Source organism: Oncorhynchus nerka, linkage group LG1 (assembly GCF_034236695.1).
Source record: "Oncorhynchus nerka isolate Pitt River linkage group LG1, Oner_Uvic_2.0, whole genome shotgun sequence".
NCBI lineage: Eukaryota > Metazoa > Chordata > Actinopteri > Salmoniformes > Salmonidae > Oncorhynchus > Oncorhynchus nerka.
Genome location: NC_088396.1, coordinates 12,605,412 through 12,623,441, shown reverse-complemented (window position 1 = coordinate 12,623,441; position 18,030 = coordinate 12,605,412). Strand labels below are relative to the sequence as shown.

Sequence of the window (18,030 nt, the reverse complement as noted above, 5' to 3'; positions counted from 1 at the left end):
GAGGGGAAGGGAAGGGAAGGGAAAAAGTGCAAGAAAGAGAGAGAGAGAGAGAGAGAGAGAGAGAGAGAGAGAGAGAGAGCAGCACCACAGTGGAACCCGAGGCTGCATTAGTAATTAGCTGCATTAGACCCTCACTTTCATGGAGCGAGTTCTGCTCTGGGGAGTAGAGGACCACCTGCTCCTGCTCTGTTCTGAGGCGGTAGGTGGGCGACTGAGAGCTGTCTGTCACCCGAGACTTGGACTCCCCCGAGGTCGAGGCATCTGGGAAAGGGAGAACGAAGTCAGTGCTGCCTGTGTGGTCCAGCAGGCAGAGCATGGCAACGTAAGAATTGTGGCTTCAATTCCCGCTGGGGGCCACCCAGAGGTATATGTACCAATAGGAAAATGTAGTGTACACACTATGTTAAGTCACTTTGGATTTATTTTTTTAAGTCTGCTAAATGGAATATAGATAGCGGTATACATATGGAGGAGCAGAAGGCAGTCCAATTGCAAGAGAGGGTAAATAGAAGTTAAAAGATTTCACTTCAGGGCAATAACATCAATTCCACCACATTCCTTTCACACTCGTGTAAATTCCAGAATTGTTCCTATTTGTTATCATTCTAAGACATTTGTTGTGCTCCTATTTTGCGGTGCCAGGACACTGATGAAAATCCTCCCTCGAAAACGGTTTCCAAACCATAAAGTTTCCCCGGGTTCCGTCCCAAATGGCACCCTATTCCCTATGCAGTGCACTACTTTTCACCAGGGCCCCCATAGGGAGATATAGGGAATGGGGTGCGATTTGGTACACACACCATGAGAGCAGCCAGTGAGGCGACGAGGAGGAACAATTACACCAGTAATCTCATAGGCTGCTGCCCAATGTTGCTCCGCAATCAACATCGAGTTAAGCGCGACAGGTGTGAATGAGCTCCGCTCCAACAGCTGGGACATTGGGACGCACGCGTTGGCATTGATCTGGAGGGAGGGGCCTTGTTGGCTGGCATACATGTATGGATGAGGAGGGAGGCTGGATTTCACGGAGAACGAGACCTCTGTTGTGGCTGTTTGCACAGACCTGTTAACACCGACGCCTCGCTAGTTTGACGGCCTGGCGGCTTGTGCTCCCACTTGTGTCTCAGCCACCCGTTTCTTTGCCAGGGGTCCACCGTCTCCGTTCGCCGTCGCCGCCGCCTCTAGGGGTACGGATTGGCTGCAACTACGGTACCTCAGTCAATTCTGCTGCTGCAATTATTATGGCGGATGTGAAATTACCGCTATTTCACTGTGCGCTGCGAGGCGGACACTTACATTTTTCAAAAGGCCACGCTCGCCGCGTGACTGAATTCCATGGCGGAAAACGTCATAAAAGAGGTGGATAAAAAGGAAATGGCTAAAAGCAGAATTCACAGAACAACAACGGGAAATGATCTGATAGGGGTGTCGCTTCTGCCCATAACAGCAGCTGTATTCCCCACAAAAACAGCCCAGCGGGTCAAGGTCTATTCCACGTTGGGTCCAACGTGGGTTAAAACGCCGTGGAAACAGCGTTGATTCAACAGGTCTGTGTCCTGTGCGACGCTTCACCCACCCCCCTTCCCGCTCCACTCAGCATATTAGGAGGAACCTTTCAGACAGTGAACCTTTCTGACATTTTATTTGTCATTTCTGCCCTCAGGGCATCTTTACTGAACCTGTTTGAGAATGAGACTGTAAAGAGTGTTACATCCCTCCGACCCCTCCCCCTGAATCATGGGATTAAAGTGTGCATCCGTCACAAAGGGCTCAAGGATAAAAGTAGTACAGTACATTAGGGAAGTAGGGTGACATTCGGGACACAACCTGTGACTGTGCCGCCCCAGTGCTCGAGGTGAACGAAAGCCTATCTCCACAGTAACACTTCCTACTTTAATTGACAGCCTGGCGACTGGCGAATGGGACGTGAGCCCGGGAGGGTAATAAGCAGCCCAGCCAGACATAGTCATTATCCTCTACAGCAGCACACTGCAGCTCATTCCACTGCAATCACACTCTCTCACCCATAACACTTTGCGTCTGCGTCCCAAACGCCACCAAATTCCCTATATAGTGCACCACTTTTGACCCGGGCCCAGAGAGCCCCCCGTAGGGCTCTAGCCAAAAGCGGCGCACTATATTGGGAGTAGGGCGCCATTTGGGGCGCAGGCCTCCAACTTAACATAATGCAGGGTGGAGGAGTTCCAATCTAAGGAAGACAAAATAATACCCTGGTTATTAACTCACACCATTACGGCTAGACAGTTGATTAAAACACTGAGCAAACAACGGTCCTCTCTCCTCATCCACACGGCCTGTCGCTCACTTAATATCAATAAACGTCAGCTATCATTTCTGCTTCACATTTGGATTAGAAAAACACATTACCGTTGGCTAACGACGATTTATCAACTACAATAAGGAAATCAATACTCATCCAAATAGCATGCGCCCCCAAATGGCACCCCTTTCCCTACACAGGGCACTACTTTTGACCAGAACCTTATGCATTCTATTCTAGAGAATAGGGTGCCATTTGAAACCCATGTGCTTGTTGTTATTGTATCCCTCTGCTAGTAATTCTTTTCAGCAACAAACCGACTGGAGCGAGTGAAAAATTCAAAACCATACCGGGACAAGCTATATTAACATTCCCAGTGCATATGTACAATCGTAACCCCATAGGGTCCCTCTGACAAGATCCGCAATAAAAGATGAATGACGACCGCGCCGATTCACTTAGTTCCATTATACAGCTAATAAGCCATGAAACACACGAGTAAAATGCACTTCATCAATTCCAGCAGCAGCGGCACAGTGTCTGGGGATCCGTTAAGTATGTGACAATAAAAACATCTATTTCTTTTTTTGGGGGGTCATCTCGGGGAGTTGGAGAGGAGGGAAAGGGGGAAGGTATTCAGGTTTGAGAGGGTGGGATTAACGCGAGATAAGTATCGAATTTGAAATGTGCCAGAGGAGACTGTTATCAGTTCAGTCAGCAGCCGTACGACAGACATTATCTATGGCATGGTATAATGGTATGCTTTTCAGTGTTTTAAAATAATACGTGTGTCTACATATGGTGATTGGTGTCATGGGATGCAACCCAAACGGCACCTGATTCACAAGTGCACTACTTTTGGTGGAAAGTGGAATGGTGTAGGTAAGGAAAGAGGAGCAGTCCTTACCTGCAGATCTCCAGGGGAGAGACTTCTCAGACGAGCTGAAAGACAAAAACCGAGAGAAGGAGGAATTAGATAGGATTCACCCCGTTCTGGTTCCGGATCTAGTCGGCGGTCCGCCCGTTGAGTATGTAGGGCCTATTCAATTGTGCTTTAGATAAATGTTTGTGTCAAATGGCACCCTATTCCCTATAGGGCCCATAGGACTCTGGTCAAAAGTAGTGTACTATGTAAGAGGATAGGGTGCCGTTTGGGACCTGCCCAAACATTCACTGTAAAGATGAAATGGAATGGCCCCTCTTAAGTGCAGACGCAATAATGGACCGGACGAAATATAGAAAGAAACAGAGAGAATTGTTATGGCAATGCAGAATATTCCTCCATACACATAAGAAGTGTACAACCAAAAAATGGAAATGAAATTCAAAATGGTTGTTTCTCTGATTTAGAGGGTTTGGTTAAATGCGGAAGACACATTTCAGTTGAATGCATTCAGTTGTACAACTGAAATAGAAACCACATTAGGCAGAACAGTTAGGGGGACAGACAGAAACACTGCTCGCTACATATCAGTAGTGGAATTGCAATTTACAGTAAGAGATGAACAAGGACTTCTCATTTACAGTAGAATAAATACGTTGATATTGCTAGGCATCCCCCTTTCCTCTCTAGCCTCTCTAGTTGTGATCTTTCCTGCCACGACAGACAGAGTACGAGTAGGATCATCCTTTCCCCTGAGGTTCCCTGATGTTTGCGGCGGTTATTTTTCATCCTCGTCGGTGCTTGAGAAACACAATTTGCGAATAAACGGAAAAGGTCAGGTTTGGCAATTCATCCTGGCTGAGGCTCTGAGGCTGTAGGGCAGCGCTAGTACAGTAAATAGAAAACATATTGATCTCGCGGCAAAATGGCAATACGCCGCCGAGGATAAAACACACAGATGGAAGGAAGCAGGCAAGCATGACCCGTGTACACACACACACCTGGACGCACAGGCATGGACGGACGCACATACAGATGGATGCAGATAGAACAGACACGCGCTCACACGTACACACACACATCTGACCGCTCTGATTTACTGCATGTTGAGCGTACACATACTTCTCAGCGATAGAGCTGCTGTTGTCTCCCAGGAATAATGAGGTATAAAAGCTTGGCGGCCGGAGAGAAGGTCCATTTTAAAAACACATCATGGACCTCAGACAAACACAGAGGCTTGAGTCTCAAATGGTACCCTATTCCCTGTGTAGTGCACTACTTCTGACCAGAGCCTGCTGGGAAAGCAGAGCCAAATGGATCTATAGGCGGGGAGTGTGATGGATGGCGGGGTCATTCGTGCCTGTTCCTGGATCAGTGGGAAGGTGAGCAGGCAGGCAGCTCAAACTCTGCTGTGAATCCCAAATGGCACCCTATCCCCTGTAAGTCGCTCTGGATAAGAGCGTCTGCTAAATGACTTAAATGTAAATGTATATTGACCACTACCTTGGACCCAGACCTCACTTGCCTGGTCAAAAGTAGTGCACTATGTAGGGAATAGGGTGCCATTTGGGATGAATTCTCTGTCTGGGAGAGGAAATGTGTTTCATTCTTCTCGTCAATGAGAGCGGCCATAACACCAGGCCCTGAGCGGCTCCCCTATTGCAAACCTCAGCCACTTCAAACTGATTTTAAGGGAAGACCCCTCAGAGCACAGAAGAACTCAACTAAAACACACTGTAAAAAAGGTTGATCTAACAGCTACCTGGACCCAGACAGGTTCAATTACATGAGAAAATTATCTTTAGCGAAAAGGACATTGTGGTAATTTCTAATGAGTCAAAGAGAATAATTGTTTAAGTGCTGGACCTTAAAGCAGGGTTCCCGCCCCTGTGCATTCAAATGAAATATCTTAGCGGGTCATTATTGCCATGACCCTGCTGCTGCCGTTCGCTCACTGGATCTTACCATTCGAGGGGATGTTAAATGAGCTTCTAGAATAAGGGGAGGGCGATCGGCATGCCAACGAGACGCGGGCAATTAAAAGAGGAAGCGAGGATAGGTATGCTCCATTGAGCCATGGCAGATGAAGTGGCATAGGCTGGGTCCCATATGCCACTCTATTTCCTTTAAAAGAGCACTACTTTTGAACAGGGTCAAAAGTAGCGCACTATATAGGGAATAGGGTCCCATTTGGGATGCGGACCCAAACTCCTGCTACCATCATACCCAGACCCATCTCACAGTCACAGCCACTTGGGTGGGCGGAGGGAGACCCAGGCAGTAAACTACTGATACTCACAAACATTACAAGCAAACCCATCCCTAACAGGAAGAAGAGCAGCGCCACGGTCCCGCCCCACCGCCGTCGTTATCGTTTTTGATAACGACGGATAATCAAGCTCACAATCATATCACTCTGGAGGTAGGCTACAAAGGGGAAGGGTTTACGTATTCCATTCCAGTGTAGGGTGAAATTGCCCCCTAGACAATGATCTTGGGTCAGTTTATAATTTCCCCACTAATGGTTACGCTTAGGGTTGGAGGAAGGGAAGCTGATCCTAGATCTGTATCTGGAGCTTCCATTCCCCGGGTGGGAGGTCTCCTCATCAGTCTCAACCCACTCAGAAAGTCTCGCTGATCAAGTCGTACCAGCCCAGATGACTGATATGAAGGACTGCTGCTGTCCTGGAGGTGTAATGAAATTGAATGAGCCTCATCAGAACACTTGAGCATGACGTCACCTCTATTGATGGGCCGGATGGCCTATTGAGAAAAAACGCTGTGACATTAGGACGAGGAAAATCTCTTCCATTATAATAGGGATGTGGAGGAGATGCTGGGTCTGTGTTGATCCCAGAGTGGGACGCCAACGACTCTCTCTCGCCTAGACTAATGATGCTGATGGCTTAGCCCTGTAGGCTGCTTCACGACACACAGGGAGCTGGAAGCGCAACCCAGCCCTCCTCAGTACAGTACAGGAAGCATTACCCAGCCCTCCTCAGTACAGTACAGGAAGCATTACACAGCCCTCCTCAGTACAGTACAGTAGCCCTCCTCAGTACAGGAAGCATTACCCAGCCCTCCTCAGTACATTACAGGAAGCATTTCCCAGCCCTCCTCAGTACAGTACAGGAAGTATTACCCAGCCCTCCTCAGTACAGTACAGGAAGCATTTCCCAGCCCTCCTCAGTACAGTACAGGAAGTATTACCCAGCCCTCCTCAGTACAGTACAGGAAGCATTACCCAGCCCTCCTCAGTACAGTACAGGAAGCATTACCCAGCCCTCCTCAGTACAGTACAGGAAGCATTTCCCAGCCCTCCTCAGTACAGGCCCAGCCCTCCTCAGTACAGTACAGGAAGCATTACCCAGCCCTCCTCAGTACAGTACAGGAAGCATTTCCCAGCCCTCCTCAGTACAGTACAGGAAGTATTACCCAGCCCTCCTCAGTACAGTACAGGAAGCATTTCCCAGCCCTCCTCAGTACAGGAAGCATTACCCAGCCCTCCTCAGTACATTACAGGAAGCATTTCCCAGCCCTCCTCAGTACAGTACAGGAAGTATTACCCAGCCCTCCTCAGTACAGTACAGGAAGCGTTACCCAGCCCTCCTCAGTACAGTACAGGAAGCATTACCCAGCCCTCCTCAGTACAGTACAGGAAGCATTTCCCAGCCCTCCTCAGTACAGTACAGGAAGTATTACCCAGCCCTCCTCAGTACAGTACAGGAAGCATTACCCAGCCCTCCTCAGTACAGTACAGGAAGCATTTCCCAGCCCTCCTCAGTACAGTACAGGAAGTATTACACAGCCCTCCTCAGTACAGTACAGGAAGCGTTACCCAGCCCTCCTCAGTACAGGAAGCATTACCCAGCCCTCCTCAGTACATTACAGGAAGCATTTCCCAGCCCTCCTCAGTACAGTACAGGAAGTATTACCCAGCCCTCCTCAGTACAGTACAGGAAGCGTTACCCAGCCCTCCTCAGTACAGTACAGGAAGCATTACCCAGCCCTCCTCAGTACAGTACAGGAAGCATTTCCCAGCCCTCCTCAGTACAGTACAGGAAGTATTACCCAGCCCTCCTCAGTACAGTACAGGAAGCGTTACACAGCCCTCCTCAGTACAGTACAGGAAGTATTACCCAGCCCTCCTCAGTACAGTACAGGAAGCATTTCCCAGCCCTCCTCAGTACAGTACAGGAAGTATTACCCAGCCCTCCTCAGTACAGTACAGGAAGCATTACCCAGCCCTCCTCAGTACAGTACAGGAAGCATTTCCCAGCCCTCCTCAGTACAGTACAGGAAGTATTACCCAGCCCTCCTCAGTACAGTACAGGAAGTATTACCCAGCCCTCCTCAGTACAGTACAGGAAGCATTACCCAGCCCTCCTCAGTACAGTACAGGAAGTATTACCCAGCCCTCCTCAGTACAGTACAGGAAGCATTTCCCAGCCCTCCTCAGTACAGGAAGTATTACCCAGCCCTCCTCAGTACAGTACAGGAAGCATTTCCCAGCCCTCCTCAGTACAGTACAGGAAGTATTACCCAGCCCTCCTCAGTACAGTACAGGAAGCATTTCCCAGCCCTCCTCAGTACAGGAAGCATTACCCAGCCCTCCTCAGTACATTACAGGAAGCATTTCCCAGCCCTCCTCAGTACAGTACAGGAAGTATTACCCAGCCCTCCTCAGTACAGTACAGGAAGCGTTACCCAGCCCTCCTCAGTACAGTACAGGAAGCATTACCCAGCCCTCCTCAGTACAGTACAGGAAGCATTTCCCAGCCCTCCTCAGTACAGTACAGGAAGTATTACCCAGCCCTCCTCAGTACAGTACAGGAAGCATTACCCAGCCCTCCTCAGTACAGTACAGGAAGCATTTCCCAGCCCTCCTCAGTACAGTACAGGAAGTATTACACAGCCCTCCTCAGTACAGTACAGGAAGCGTTACCCAGCCCTCCTCAGTACAGGAAGCATTACCCAGCCCTCCTCAGTACATTACAGGAAGCATTTCCCAGCCCTCCTCAGTACAGTACAGGAAGTATTACCCAGCCCTCCTCAGTACAGTACAGGAAGCGTTACCCAGCCCTCCTCAGTACAGTACAGGAAGCATTACCCAGCCCTCCTCAGTACAGTACAGGAAGCGTTACCCAGCCCTCCTCAGTACAGTACAGGAAGTATTACCCAGCCCTCCTCAGTACAGTACAGGAAGCATTTCCCAGCCCTCCTCAGTACAGTACAGGAAGTATTACCCAGCCCTCCTCAGTACAGTACAGGAAGCATTACCCAGCCCTCCTCAGTACAGTACAGGAAGCATTTCCCAGCCCTCCTCAGTACAGTACAGGAAGTATTACCCAGCCCTCCTCAGTACAGTACAGGAAGTATTACCCAGCCCTCCTCAGTACAGTACAGGAAGCATTACCCAGCCCTCCTCAGTACAGTACAGGAAGCATTTCCCAGCCCTCCTCAGTACAGTACAGGAAGTATTACACAGCCCTCCTCAGTACAGTACAGGAAGCGTTACCCAGCCCTCCTCAGTACAGGAAGCATTACCCAGCCCTCCTCAGTACATTACAGGAAGTATTACCCAGCCCTCCTCAGTACAGTACAGGAAGCATTTCCCAGCCCTCCTCAGTACAGTACAGGAAGTATTACCCAGCCCTCCTCAGTACAGTACAGTACAGTGCATTATCTTCCAAGAGAATTCTCCTCGATTATAATCACAGCCGTATATATCCCCCCCCAAGCAGACACATCGATGGCTCTGAACGAACTTTATTTAACTCTTTGCAAACTGGAAACCATTTATCCGGAGGCTGCATTCATTGTAGCTGGGGATTTTAACAAAGCTAATCTGAAAACAAGACTCCCTAAATTTTACCAGCATATCGATTGCGCAACCAGGGGTGGTAAAACCTTGGATCATTGTTACTCTAACTTCCGCGACGCATATAAGGCCCTGCCCCGCCCCCTTTTCGGAAAAGCTGACCACGACTCCATTTTGCTGATCCCTGCCTACAGGCAGAAACTAAAACAAGAGGCTCGCACGCTGAGGTCTGTCCAACGCTGGTCAGACCAAGCTGACTCCACACTCCAAGACTGCTTCCATCACGTGGACTGGGACATGTTTCGTATTGCGTCAGATGGAAATATTGACGAATACGCTGATTCGGTGTGTGAGTTCATTAGAACGTGCGTCGAAGATGTCGTTCCCATAGCAACGATAAAAACATTCCCTAACCAGAAACCGTGGATTGATGGCAGCATTCGCGTGAAACTGAAAGCGCGAACCACTGCTTTTAATCAGGGCAAGGTGTCTGGTAATATGTCCGAATATAAACAATGCAGCTATTCCCTCCGCAAGGCTATTAAACAAGCTAAGCGTCAGTACAGAGACAAAGTGGAATCTCAATTCAATGGCTCAGACACAAGAGGCATGTGGCAGGGTCTACAGTCAATCACGGACTACAAGAAGAAACCCAGCCCAGTCACGGACCAGGATGTCTTGCTCCCAGGCAGACTAAATAACTTTTTTGCCCGCTTTGAGGACAATACAGTGCCACTGACACGGCCTGCAACGAAAACATGCGGTCTCTCCTTCACTGCAGCCGAGGTGAGTAAGACATTTAAACGTGTTAACCCTCGCAAGGCTGCAGGCCCAGACGGCATCCCCAGCCGCGCCCTCAGAGCATGCGCAGACCAGCTGGCCGGTGTGTTTACGGACATATTCAATCAATCCCTATACCAGTCTGCTGTTCCCACATGCTTCAAGAGGGCCTCCATTGTTCCTGTTCCCAAGAAAGCTAAGGTAACTGAGCTAAACGACTACCGCCCCGTAGCACTCACTTCCGTCATCATGAAGTGCTTTGAGAGACTAGTCAAGGACCATATCACCTCCACCCTACCTGACACCCTAGACCCACTCCAATTTGCTTACCGCCCAAATAGGTCCACGGACGATGCAATCTCAACCACACTGCACACTGCCCTAACCCACCTGGACAAGAGGAATACCTATGTGAGAATGCTGTTCATCGACTACAGCTCGGCATTCAACACCATAGTACCCTCCAAGCTCGTCATCAAGCTCGAGACCCTGGGTCTCGACCCCGCCCTGTGCAACTGGGTACTGGACTTCCTGACGGGCCGCCCCAGGTGGTGAGGGTAGGCAACAACATCTCCTCCCCGCTGATCCTCAACACGGGGCCCCACAAGGGTGCGTTCTGAGCCCTCTCCTGTACTCCCTGTTCACCCACGACTGCGTGGCCATGCACGCCTCCAACTCAATCATCAAGTTTGCGGACGACACAACAGTGGTAGGCTTGATTACCAACAACGACGAGACGGCCTACAGGGAGGAGGTGAGGGCCCTCGGAGTGTGGTGTCAGGAAAATAACCTCACACTCAACGTCAACAAAACTAAGGAGATGATTGTGGACTTCAGGAAACAGCGGAGGGAACACCCCCCTATCCACATCGATGGATCAGTAGTGGAGAGGGTAGCAAGTTTTAAGTTCCTCGGCATACACATCACAGACAAACTGAATTGGTCCACTCACACAGACAGCATCGTGAAGAAGGCGCAGCAGCGCCTCTTCAACCTCAGGAGGCTGAAGAAATTCGGCTTGTCACCAAAAGCACTCACAAACTTCTACAGATGCACAATCGAGAGCATCCTGGCGGGCTGTATCACCGCCTGGTACGGCAACTGCTCCGCCCTCAACCGTAAGGCTCTCCAGAGGGTAGTGAGGTCTGCACAACGCATCACCGGGGGCAAACTACCTGCCCTCCAGGACACCTACACCACCCGATGTTACAGGAAGGCCATAAAGATCATCAAGGACATCAACCACCCGAACCACTGCCTGTTCACCCCGCTATCATCCAGAAGGCGAGGTCAGTACAGGTGCATCAAAGCTGGGACCGAGAGACTGAAAAACAGCTTCTATCTCAAGGCCATCAGACTGTTAAACAGCCACCACTAACATTGAGTGGCTGCTGCCAACACACTGTCATTGACACTGACCCAACTCCAGCCACTTTAATAATGGGAATGGATGGGAAATGATGTAAATATATCACTAGCCACTTTAAACAATGTTACCTTATATAATGTTACTTACCCTACATTATTCATCTCATATTCATATGTATATACTGTACTCGATACCATCTACTGTATGCTGCTCTGTACCATCACTCATTCATATATCCTTATGTACATATTCCTTATCCCCTTACACTGTGTATAAGACAGTAGTTTTGGAATTGTTAGTTAGATTACTTGTTGGTTATCACTGCATTGTCGGAACTAGAAGCACAAGCATTTCGCTACACTCGCATTAACATCTGCTAACCATGTGTATGTGACAAATACAATTTGATTTGATTTGATTTGAAGTATTACCCAGCCCTCCTCAGTACAGTACAGGAAGCATTTCCCAGCCCTCCTCAGTACAGTACAGGAAGCATTACCCAGCCCTCCTCAGTACAGTACAGGAAGCATTTCCCAGCCCTCCTCAGTACAGTACAGGAAGCGTTACCCAGCCCTCCTCAGTACAGTACAGGAAGCATTACCCAGCCCTCCTCAGTACAGTAAAGGAAGCATTTCCCAGCCCTCCTCAGTACAGTACAGGAAGTATTACCCAGCCCTCCTCAGTACAGTACAGGGAGCGTTACCCAGCCCTCCTCAAAACAGTAGTACAGGGAGCGTTACCCAGCCCTCCTCAGTACAGTAGTACAGGGAGCGTTACCCAGCCCTCCTCAGTACAGTAGTACAGGAAGCGTTACCCAGCCCTCCTCAGTACAGTAGTACAGGGAGCGTTACCCAGCCCTCCTCAGTACAGTAGTACAGGGAGCGTTACCCAGCCCTCCTCAGTACAGTACTACAGGGAGCGTTACCCAGCCCTCCTCAGTACAGTACAGGGAGCGTTACCCAGCCCTCCTCAGTACAGTACAGGAAGCGTTACCCAGCCCTCCTCAGTACAGTACAGGAAGCATTACCCAGCCCTCCTCAGTACAGTACAGGAAGCGTTACCCAGCCCTCCTCAGAACAGTACAGGAAGCATTACCCAGCCCTCCTCAGTACAGTAGTACAGGGAGCGTTACCCAGCCCTCCTCAGTACAGTACAGGAAGCGTTACCCAGCCCTCCTCAGTACAGTACAGGAAGCGTTACCCAGCCCTCCTCAGTACAGTACTACAGGGAGCGTTACCCAGCCCTCCTCAGTACAGTAGTACAGGAAGCGTTACCCAGCCCTCCTCAGTACAGTAGTACAGGGAGCGTTACCCAGCCCTCCTCAGTACAGTAGTACAGGAAGCGTTACCCAGCCCTCCTCAGTACAGTACAGGAAGCGTTACCCAGCCCTCCTCAGTACAGTAGTACAGGAAGCGTTACCCAGCCCTCCTCAGTACAGTAGTACAGGAAGCGTTACCCAGCCCTCCTCAGTACAGTACAGGAAGCGTTACCCAGCCCTCCTCAGTACAGTAGTACAGGAAGCGTTACCCAGCCCTCCTCAGTACAGTACAGGAAGCGTTACCCAGCCCTCCTCAGTACAGTACAGGAAGCGTTACCCAGCCCTCCTCAGTACAGTACAGGAAGCATTACCCAGCCCTCCTCAGTACAGTACAGGAAGCATTACCCAGCCCTCCTCAGTACAGTACAGGAAGCGTTACCCAGCCCTCCTCAGTACAGTACAGGAGCGTTACCCAGCCCTCCTCAGTACAGTAGAGGGAGCGTTACCCAGCCCTCCTCAGTACAGTACAGGAAGCGTTACCCAGCCCTCCTCAGTACAGTAGTACAGGAAGCGTTACCCAGCCCTCCTCAGTACAGTACAGGAAGCGTTACCCAGCCCTCCTCAGTACAGTAGTACAGGAAGCGTTACCCAGCCCTCCTCAGTACAGTAGCCCTCCTCAGGTACAGTACAGGCGTTACCCAGCCCTCCTCAGTACAGTACAGGAAGCGTTACCCAGCCCTCCTCAGTACAGTACAGGAAGCGTTACCCAGCCCTCCTCAGTACAGTACAGGAAGCGTTACCCAGCCCTCCTCAGTACAGTACAGGAAGCGTTACCCAGCCCTCCTCAGTACAGTACAGGAAGCGTTACCCAGCCCTCCTCAGTACAGTAGTACAGGGAAGCGTTACCCAGCCCTCCTCAGTACAGTACAGGAAGCGTTACCCAGCCCTCCTCAGTACAGCCCTCCTCAGTACAGGAAGCGTTACCCAGCCCTCCTCAGTACAGTAGAGGGAGCATTACCAAGCCCTCCTCAGTACAGTAGAGGAAGCGTTACCCAGCCCTCCTCAGTACAGTACAGGAAGCGTTACCCAGCCCTCCTCAGTACAGTAGTACAGGAAGCGTTACCCAGCCCTCCTCAGTACAGTACAGGAAGCGTTACCCAGCCCTCCTCAGTACAGTACAGGAAGCGTTACCCAGCCCTCCTCAGTACAGTACAGGAAGCGTTACCCAGCCCTCCTCAGTACAGTACAGGAAGCGTTACCCAGCCCTCCTCAGTACAGTACAGGAAGCGTTACCCAGCCCTCCTCAGTACAGTACAGGAGCGTTACCCAGCCCTCCTCAGTACAGTACAGGAAGCGTTACCCAGCCCTCCTCAGTACAGTACAGGAAGCGTTACCCAGCCCTCCTCAGTACAGTACAGGAGCGTTACCCAGCCCTCCTCAGTACAGTACAGGAGCGTTACCCAGCCCTCCTCAGTACAGTACAGGAAGCGTTACCCAGCCCTCCTCAGTACAGTACAGGAAGCGTTACCCAGCCCTCCTCAGTACAGTACAGGAAGCATTACCCAGCCCTCCTCAGTACAGTACAGGAAGCATTACCCAGCCCTCCTCAGTACAGTACAGGAAGTATTACCCAGCCCTCCTCAGTACAGTACAGGAAGCATTACCCAGCCCTCCTCAGTACAGTACAGGAAGCATTACCCAGCCCTCCTCAGTACAGTACAGGAAGCATTACCCAGCCCTCCTCAGTACAGTACAGGAAGCATTACCCAGCCCTCCTCAGTACAGTACAGGGAGCGTTACCCAGCCCTCCTCAGTACAGTACAGGAAGCATTACCCAGCCCTCCTCAGTACAGTACAGGAAGCGTTACCCAGCCCTCCTCAGTACAGTAGAAGCATTACCCAGCCCTCCTCAGTACAGTACAGGAAGCATTACCCAGCCCTCCTCAGTACAGTACAGGAAGCGTTACCCAGCCCTCCTCAGTACAGTACAGGAAGCATTACCCAGCCCTCCTCAGTACAGTACAGGAAGCATTACCCAGCCTCCTCCAGTCAGGAAGCGTTACCCAGCCCTCCTAGTACAGGAAGCGTTACCCAGCCCTCCTCAGTACAGTACAGGAAGCATTTCCCAGCCCTCCTCAGTACAGTACAGGAAGTATTACCCAGCCCTCCTCAGTACAGTACAGGAAGCGTTACCCAGCCCTCCTCAGTACAGTACAGGAAGCGTTACCCAGCCCTCCTCAGTACAGTACAGGAAGCGTTACCCAGCCCTTCTCAGAACAGTACAGGAAGCATTACCCAGCCCTCCTCAGTACAGTAGTACAGGAAGCGTTACCCAGCCCTCCTCAGTACAGTAGTACAGGGAGTATTACCCAGCCCTCCTCAGTACAGTAGAGGAAGCGTTACCCAGCCCTCCTCAGTACAGTACAGGAAGCGTTACCCAGCCCTCCTCAGTACAGTACAGGAAGCATTACCCAGCCCTCCTCAGTACATACAGGAAGCGTTACCCAGCCCTCCTCAGTACAGTACAGGAAGCATTTCCCAGCCCTCCTCAGTACAGTACAGTACAGGAAGCGTTACCCAGCCCTCCTCAGTACAGTACAGGAAGCATTACCCAGCCCTCCTCAGTACAGTACAGTACAGGAAGCATTTCCCAGCCCTCCTCAGTACAGTACAGGAAGCGTTACCCAGCCCTCCTCAGTACAGTAGAGGAAGCGTTACCCAGCCCTCCTCAGTACAGTACAGGAAGCGTTACCCAGCCCTCCTCAGTACAGTACAGGAAGCGTTACCCAGCCCTCCTCAGTACAGTACAGGAAGCGTTACCCAGCCCTCCTCAGTACAGTAGAGGAAGTATTACCCAGCCCTCCTCAGTACAGTACAGGAAGCGTTACCCAGCCCTCCTCAGTACAGTACAGGAAGCGTTACCCAGCCCTCCTCAGTACAGTAGAGGGAGTGCATTATCCCAGCCCTCCTCAGTACATAATCAGGAAGCGTTACCCATCCCCCCAAGCAGTACAGCTACAGGAGCGTTACATCCAGCCCTCCTCAGTACAGTAGTGGGGATTTTACAGGAAGCGTTACCCAGCCCTCCTCAGTACAGTACAGGAAGCGTTAAAGCCCTGGATCAGTACAGTAGTACAGGAAGCATTGAAGGCCCAGCCTCCTCAGTACAGGACAGGAAGCGTTACCCAGCCCTCCTCAGTACAGTACAGGAAGCATTGCCCAGCCCTCCTCAGTACAGTACAGGAAGCATTACCCAGCCCTTCTCAGAACAGTACAGGAAGCATTGACCCAGCCCTCCTCAGTACAGTAGTACAGGGAGCGTTCCCAGCCCTCCTCAGTACAGTACAGGAGCGTTACCCAGCCCTCCTCAGTACAGTAGTCAGGAAAGCGTATAAACCCAGCCCTCCTCAGTACAGTACAGGACCAAGTGGATTACCCAGCCCTCCTCAGTACAGTAGAGGGAGCGTCACGGACCAGCCCTCCTCAGTACAAATAGAGGAGCGTTACCCAGCCCCTCCTCCCAGTACAGTACAGGAAGCGTTACCCAGCCCTCCTCAGTACAGTAGTACAGGAAGCGTTATACCCAGCCCTCCTCAGTACAGTACAGGAAGGCGTTACCCAGCCCTCCTCAGTACAGTACAAGGAAGCGTTACCCAGCCCTCCTCAGTACAGTACAGGAAGCATTACCCAGCCCTCCTCAGTACAGTACAGGAAGCATTACCCAGCCCTCCTCAGTCACAGTACAGGAAGCTTACCCAGCCCTACCTGAACAGTACAGTTTTGCAGCCCTCCTTTGAGGCGTTACCCAGCCCTCCTAACCCGGTACAGTACAGGAAGCGTTACCCAGCCTCCTCAGTACAGTACAGGAAGCGTTACCCAGCCCTCCTCAGAACAGTACAGGAAGCATTACCCAGCCCTCCTCAGTACAGTACAGGGAGCTGCGTTACCCAGCCCTCCTCAGTACAGTAGTACAGGGAGCGTTACCCAGCCCTCCTCAGTACAGTAGTACAGGAAGCGTTACCCAGCCCTCCTCAGTACAGGTATGCCAGCCCTACCAGCCCCCTCTCCCAGTACAGTAGAGGAAGCGTTACCCAGCCCTCCTCAGTACAGTACAGGAGCATTACCAGCCCTCCTCAGTACAGTAGTACTCCATTGCGTTACCCAGCCCTCCTCAGTACAGTACAGGAAGCGTTACCCAGCCCTCCTCAGTACAGTAGTACAGGAAGCGTTACCCAGCCCTCCTCAGTACAGTACAGGAAGCGTTACCCCAGCCCTTGCTACCGTGGGAGGGCCCTCCTCCCAGTACAGTACAGGAAGCGTTACCCAGCCCTCCTCAGTACAGTACAGGAAGCGTTACCCAGCCCTCCTCAGTACAGTACAGGAGTAAATTACCCAGCCCTCCTCAGTACAGTCAGAGGGCGTTACCCAGCCCTCCTCAGTACAGTACAGGAACGTTACCCAGCCCTCCTCAGTACAGTACAGGAGCGTTACCAAGCCCTCCTCAGTACAGTAGAGCAACAAGCGTTACCCAGCCCTCCTCAGTACAGTACAGGGTGGCTGCGTTACCCAGCCCTCCTCAGTACAGTACAGGAAGCGTTACCCAGCCCTCCTCAGTACAGTACAGGAAGCGTTACCCAGCCCTCCTCAGTACAGTACAGGAAGCGTTACCCCAGCCCTCCTCAGTACAGTACAGGAAGCGTTACCCAGCCCTCCTCAGTACAGGACAGGAAGCGTTACCCAGCCCTCCTCAGTACAGTACAGGAAGCATTACCCAGCCCTCCTCAGTACAGTACAGGAAGCGTTACCCAGCCCTTCTCAGAACAGTACAGGAAGCATTACCCAGCCCTCCTCAGTACAGTAGTACAGGGAGCGTTACCCAGCCCTCCTCAGTACAGTAGTACAGGGAGCGTTACCCAGCCCTCCTCAGTACAGTAGAGGAAGCGTTACCCAGCCCTCCTCAGTACAGTACAGGAAGCGTTACCCAGCCCTCCTCAGTACAGTAGAGGGAGCGTTACCAAGCCCTCCTCAGTACAGTAGAGGAAGCGTTACCCAGCCCTCCTCAGTACAGTACAGGAAGCGTTACCCAGCCCTCCTCAGTACAGTAGTACAGGAAGCGTTACCCAGCCCTCCTCAGTACAGTACAGGAAGCGTTACCCAGCCCTCCTCAGTACAGTAGTACAGGAAGCGTTACCCAGCCCTCCTCAGTACAGTACAGGAAGCGTTACCCAGCCCTCCTCAGTACCGTAGAGGGAGCGTTACCCAGCCCTCCTCAGTACAGTACAGGAAGCGTTACCCAGCCCTCCTCAGTACAGTACAGGAAGCGTTACCCAGCCCTCCTCAGTACAGTACAGGAAGCGTTACCAAGCCCTCCTCAGTACAGTACAGGAAGCATTACCCAGCCCTCCTCAGTACAGTACAGGAAGCGTTACCCAGCCCTTCTCAGAACAGTACAGGAAGCATTACCCAGCCCTCCTCAGTACAGTAGTACAGGGAGCGTTACCCAGCCCTCCTCAGTACAGTACAGGAAGCGTTACCCAGCCCTCCTCAGTACAGTACAGGAAGCGTTACCCAGCCCTCCTCAGTACAGTACAGGAAGCGTTACCCAGCCCTCCTCAGTACAGTACAGGAAGCGTTACCC

The 18,030-nt window shown here is 51.3% G+C and overlaps 1 protein-coding gene across 4 annotated transcripts in view; it reads right to left on the bottom strand.

The window, feature by feature from the left end:
- Nucleotides 1-18,030, bottom strand: part of LOC115141696 (plakophilin-4) — a 144,640-nt gene that overhangs the window by 53,351 nt on the left and 73,259 nt on the right. For all 4 annotated transcript variants that reach the window (XM_065005005.1, XM_029681019.2, XM_065005040.1 and 1 more), the window contains 2 exons: nucleotides 3,189-3,223; nucleotides 136-261 (listed from right to left, as the gene is read on the bottom strand). In XM_065005005.1, coding sequence (XP_064861077.1) covers nucleotides 136-261; nucleotides 3,189-3,223 — 161 coding nt within the window. The remainder of the gene's footprint in view (nucleotides 1-135; nucleotides 262-3,188; nucleotides 3,224-18,030) is intronic.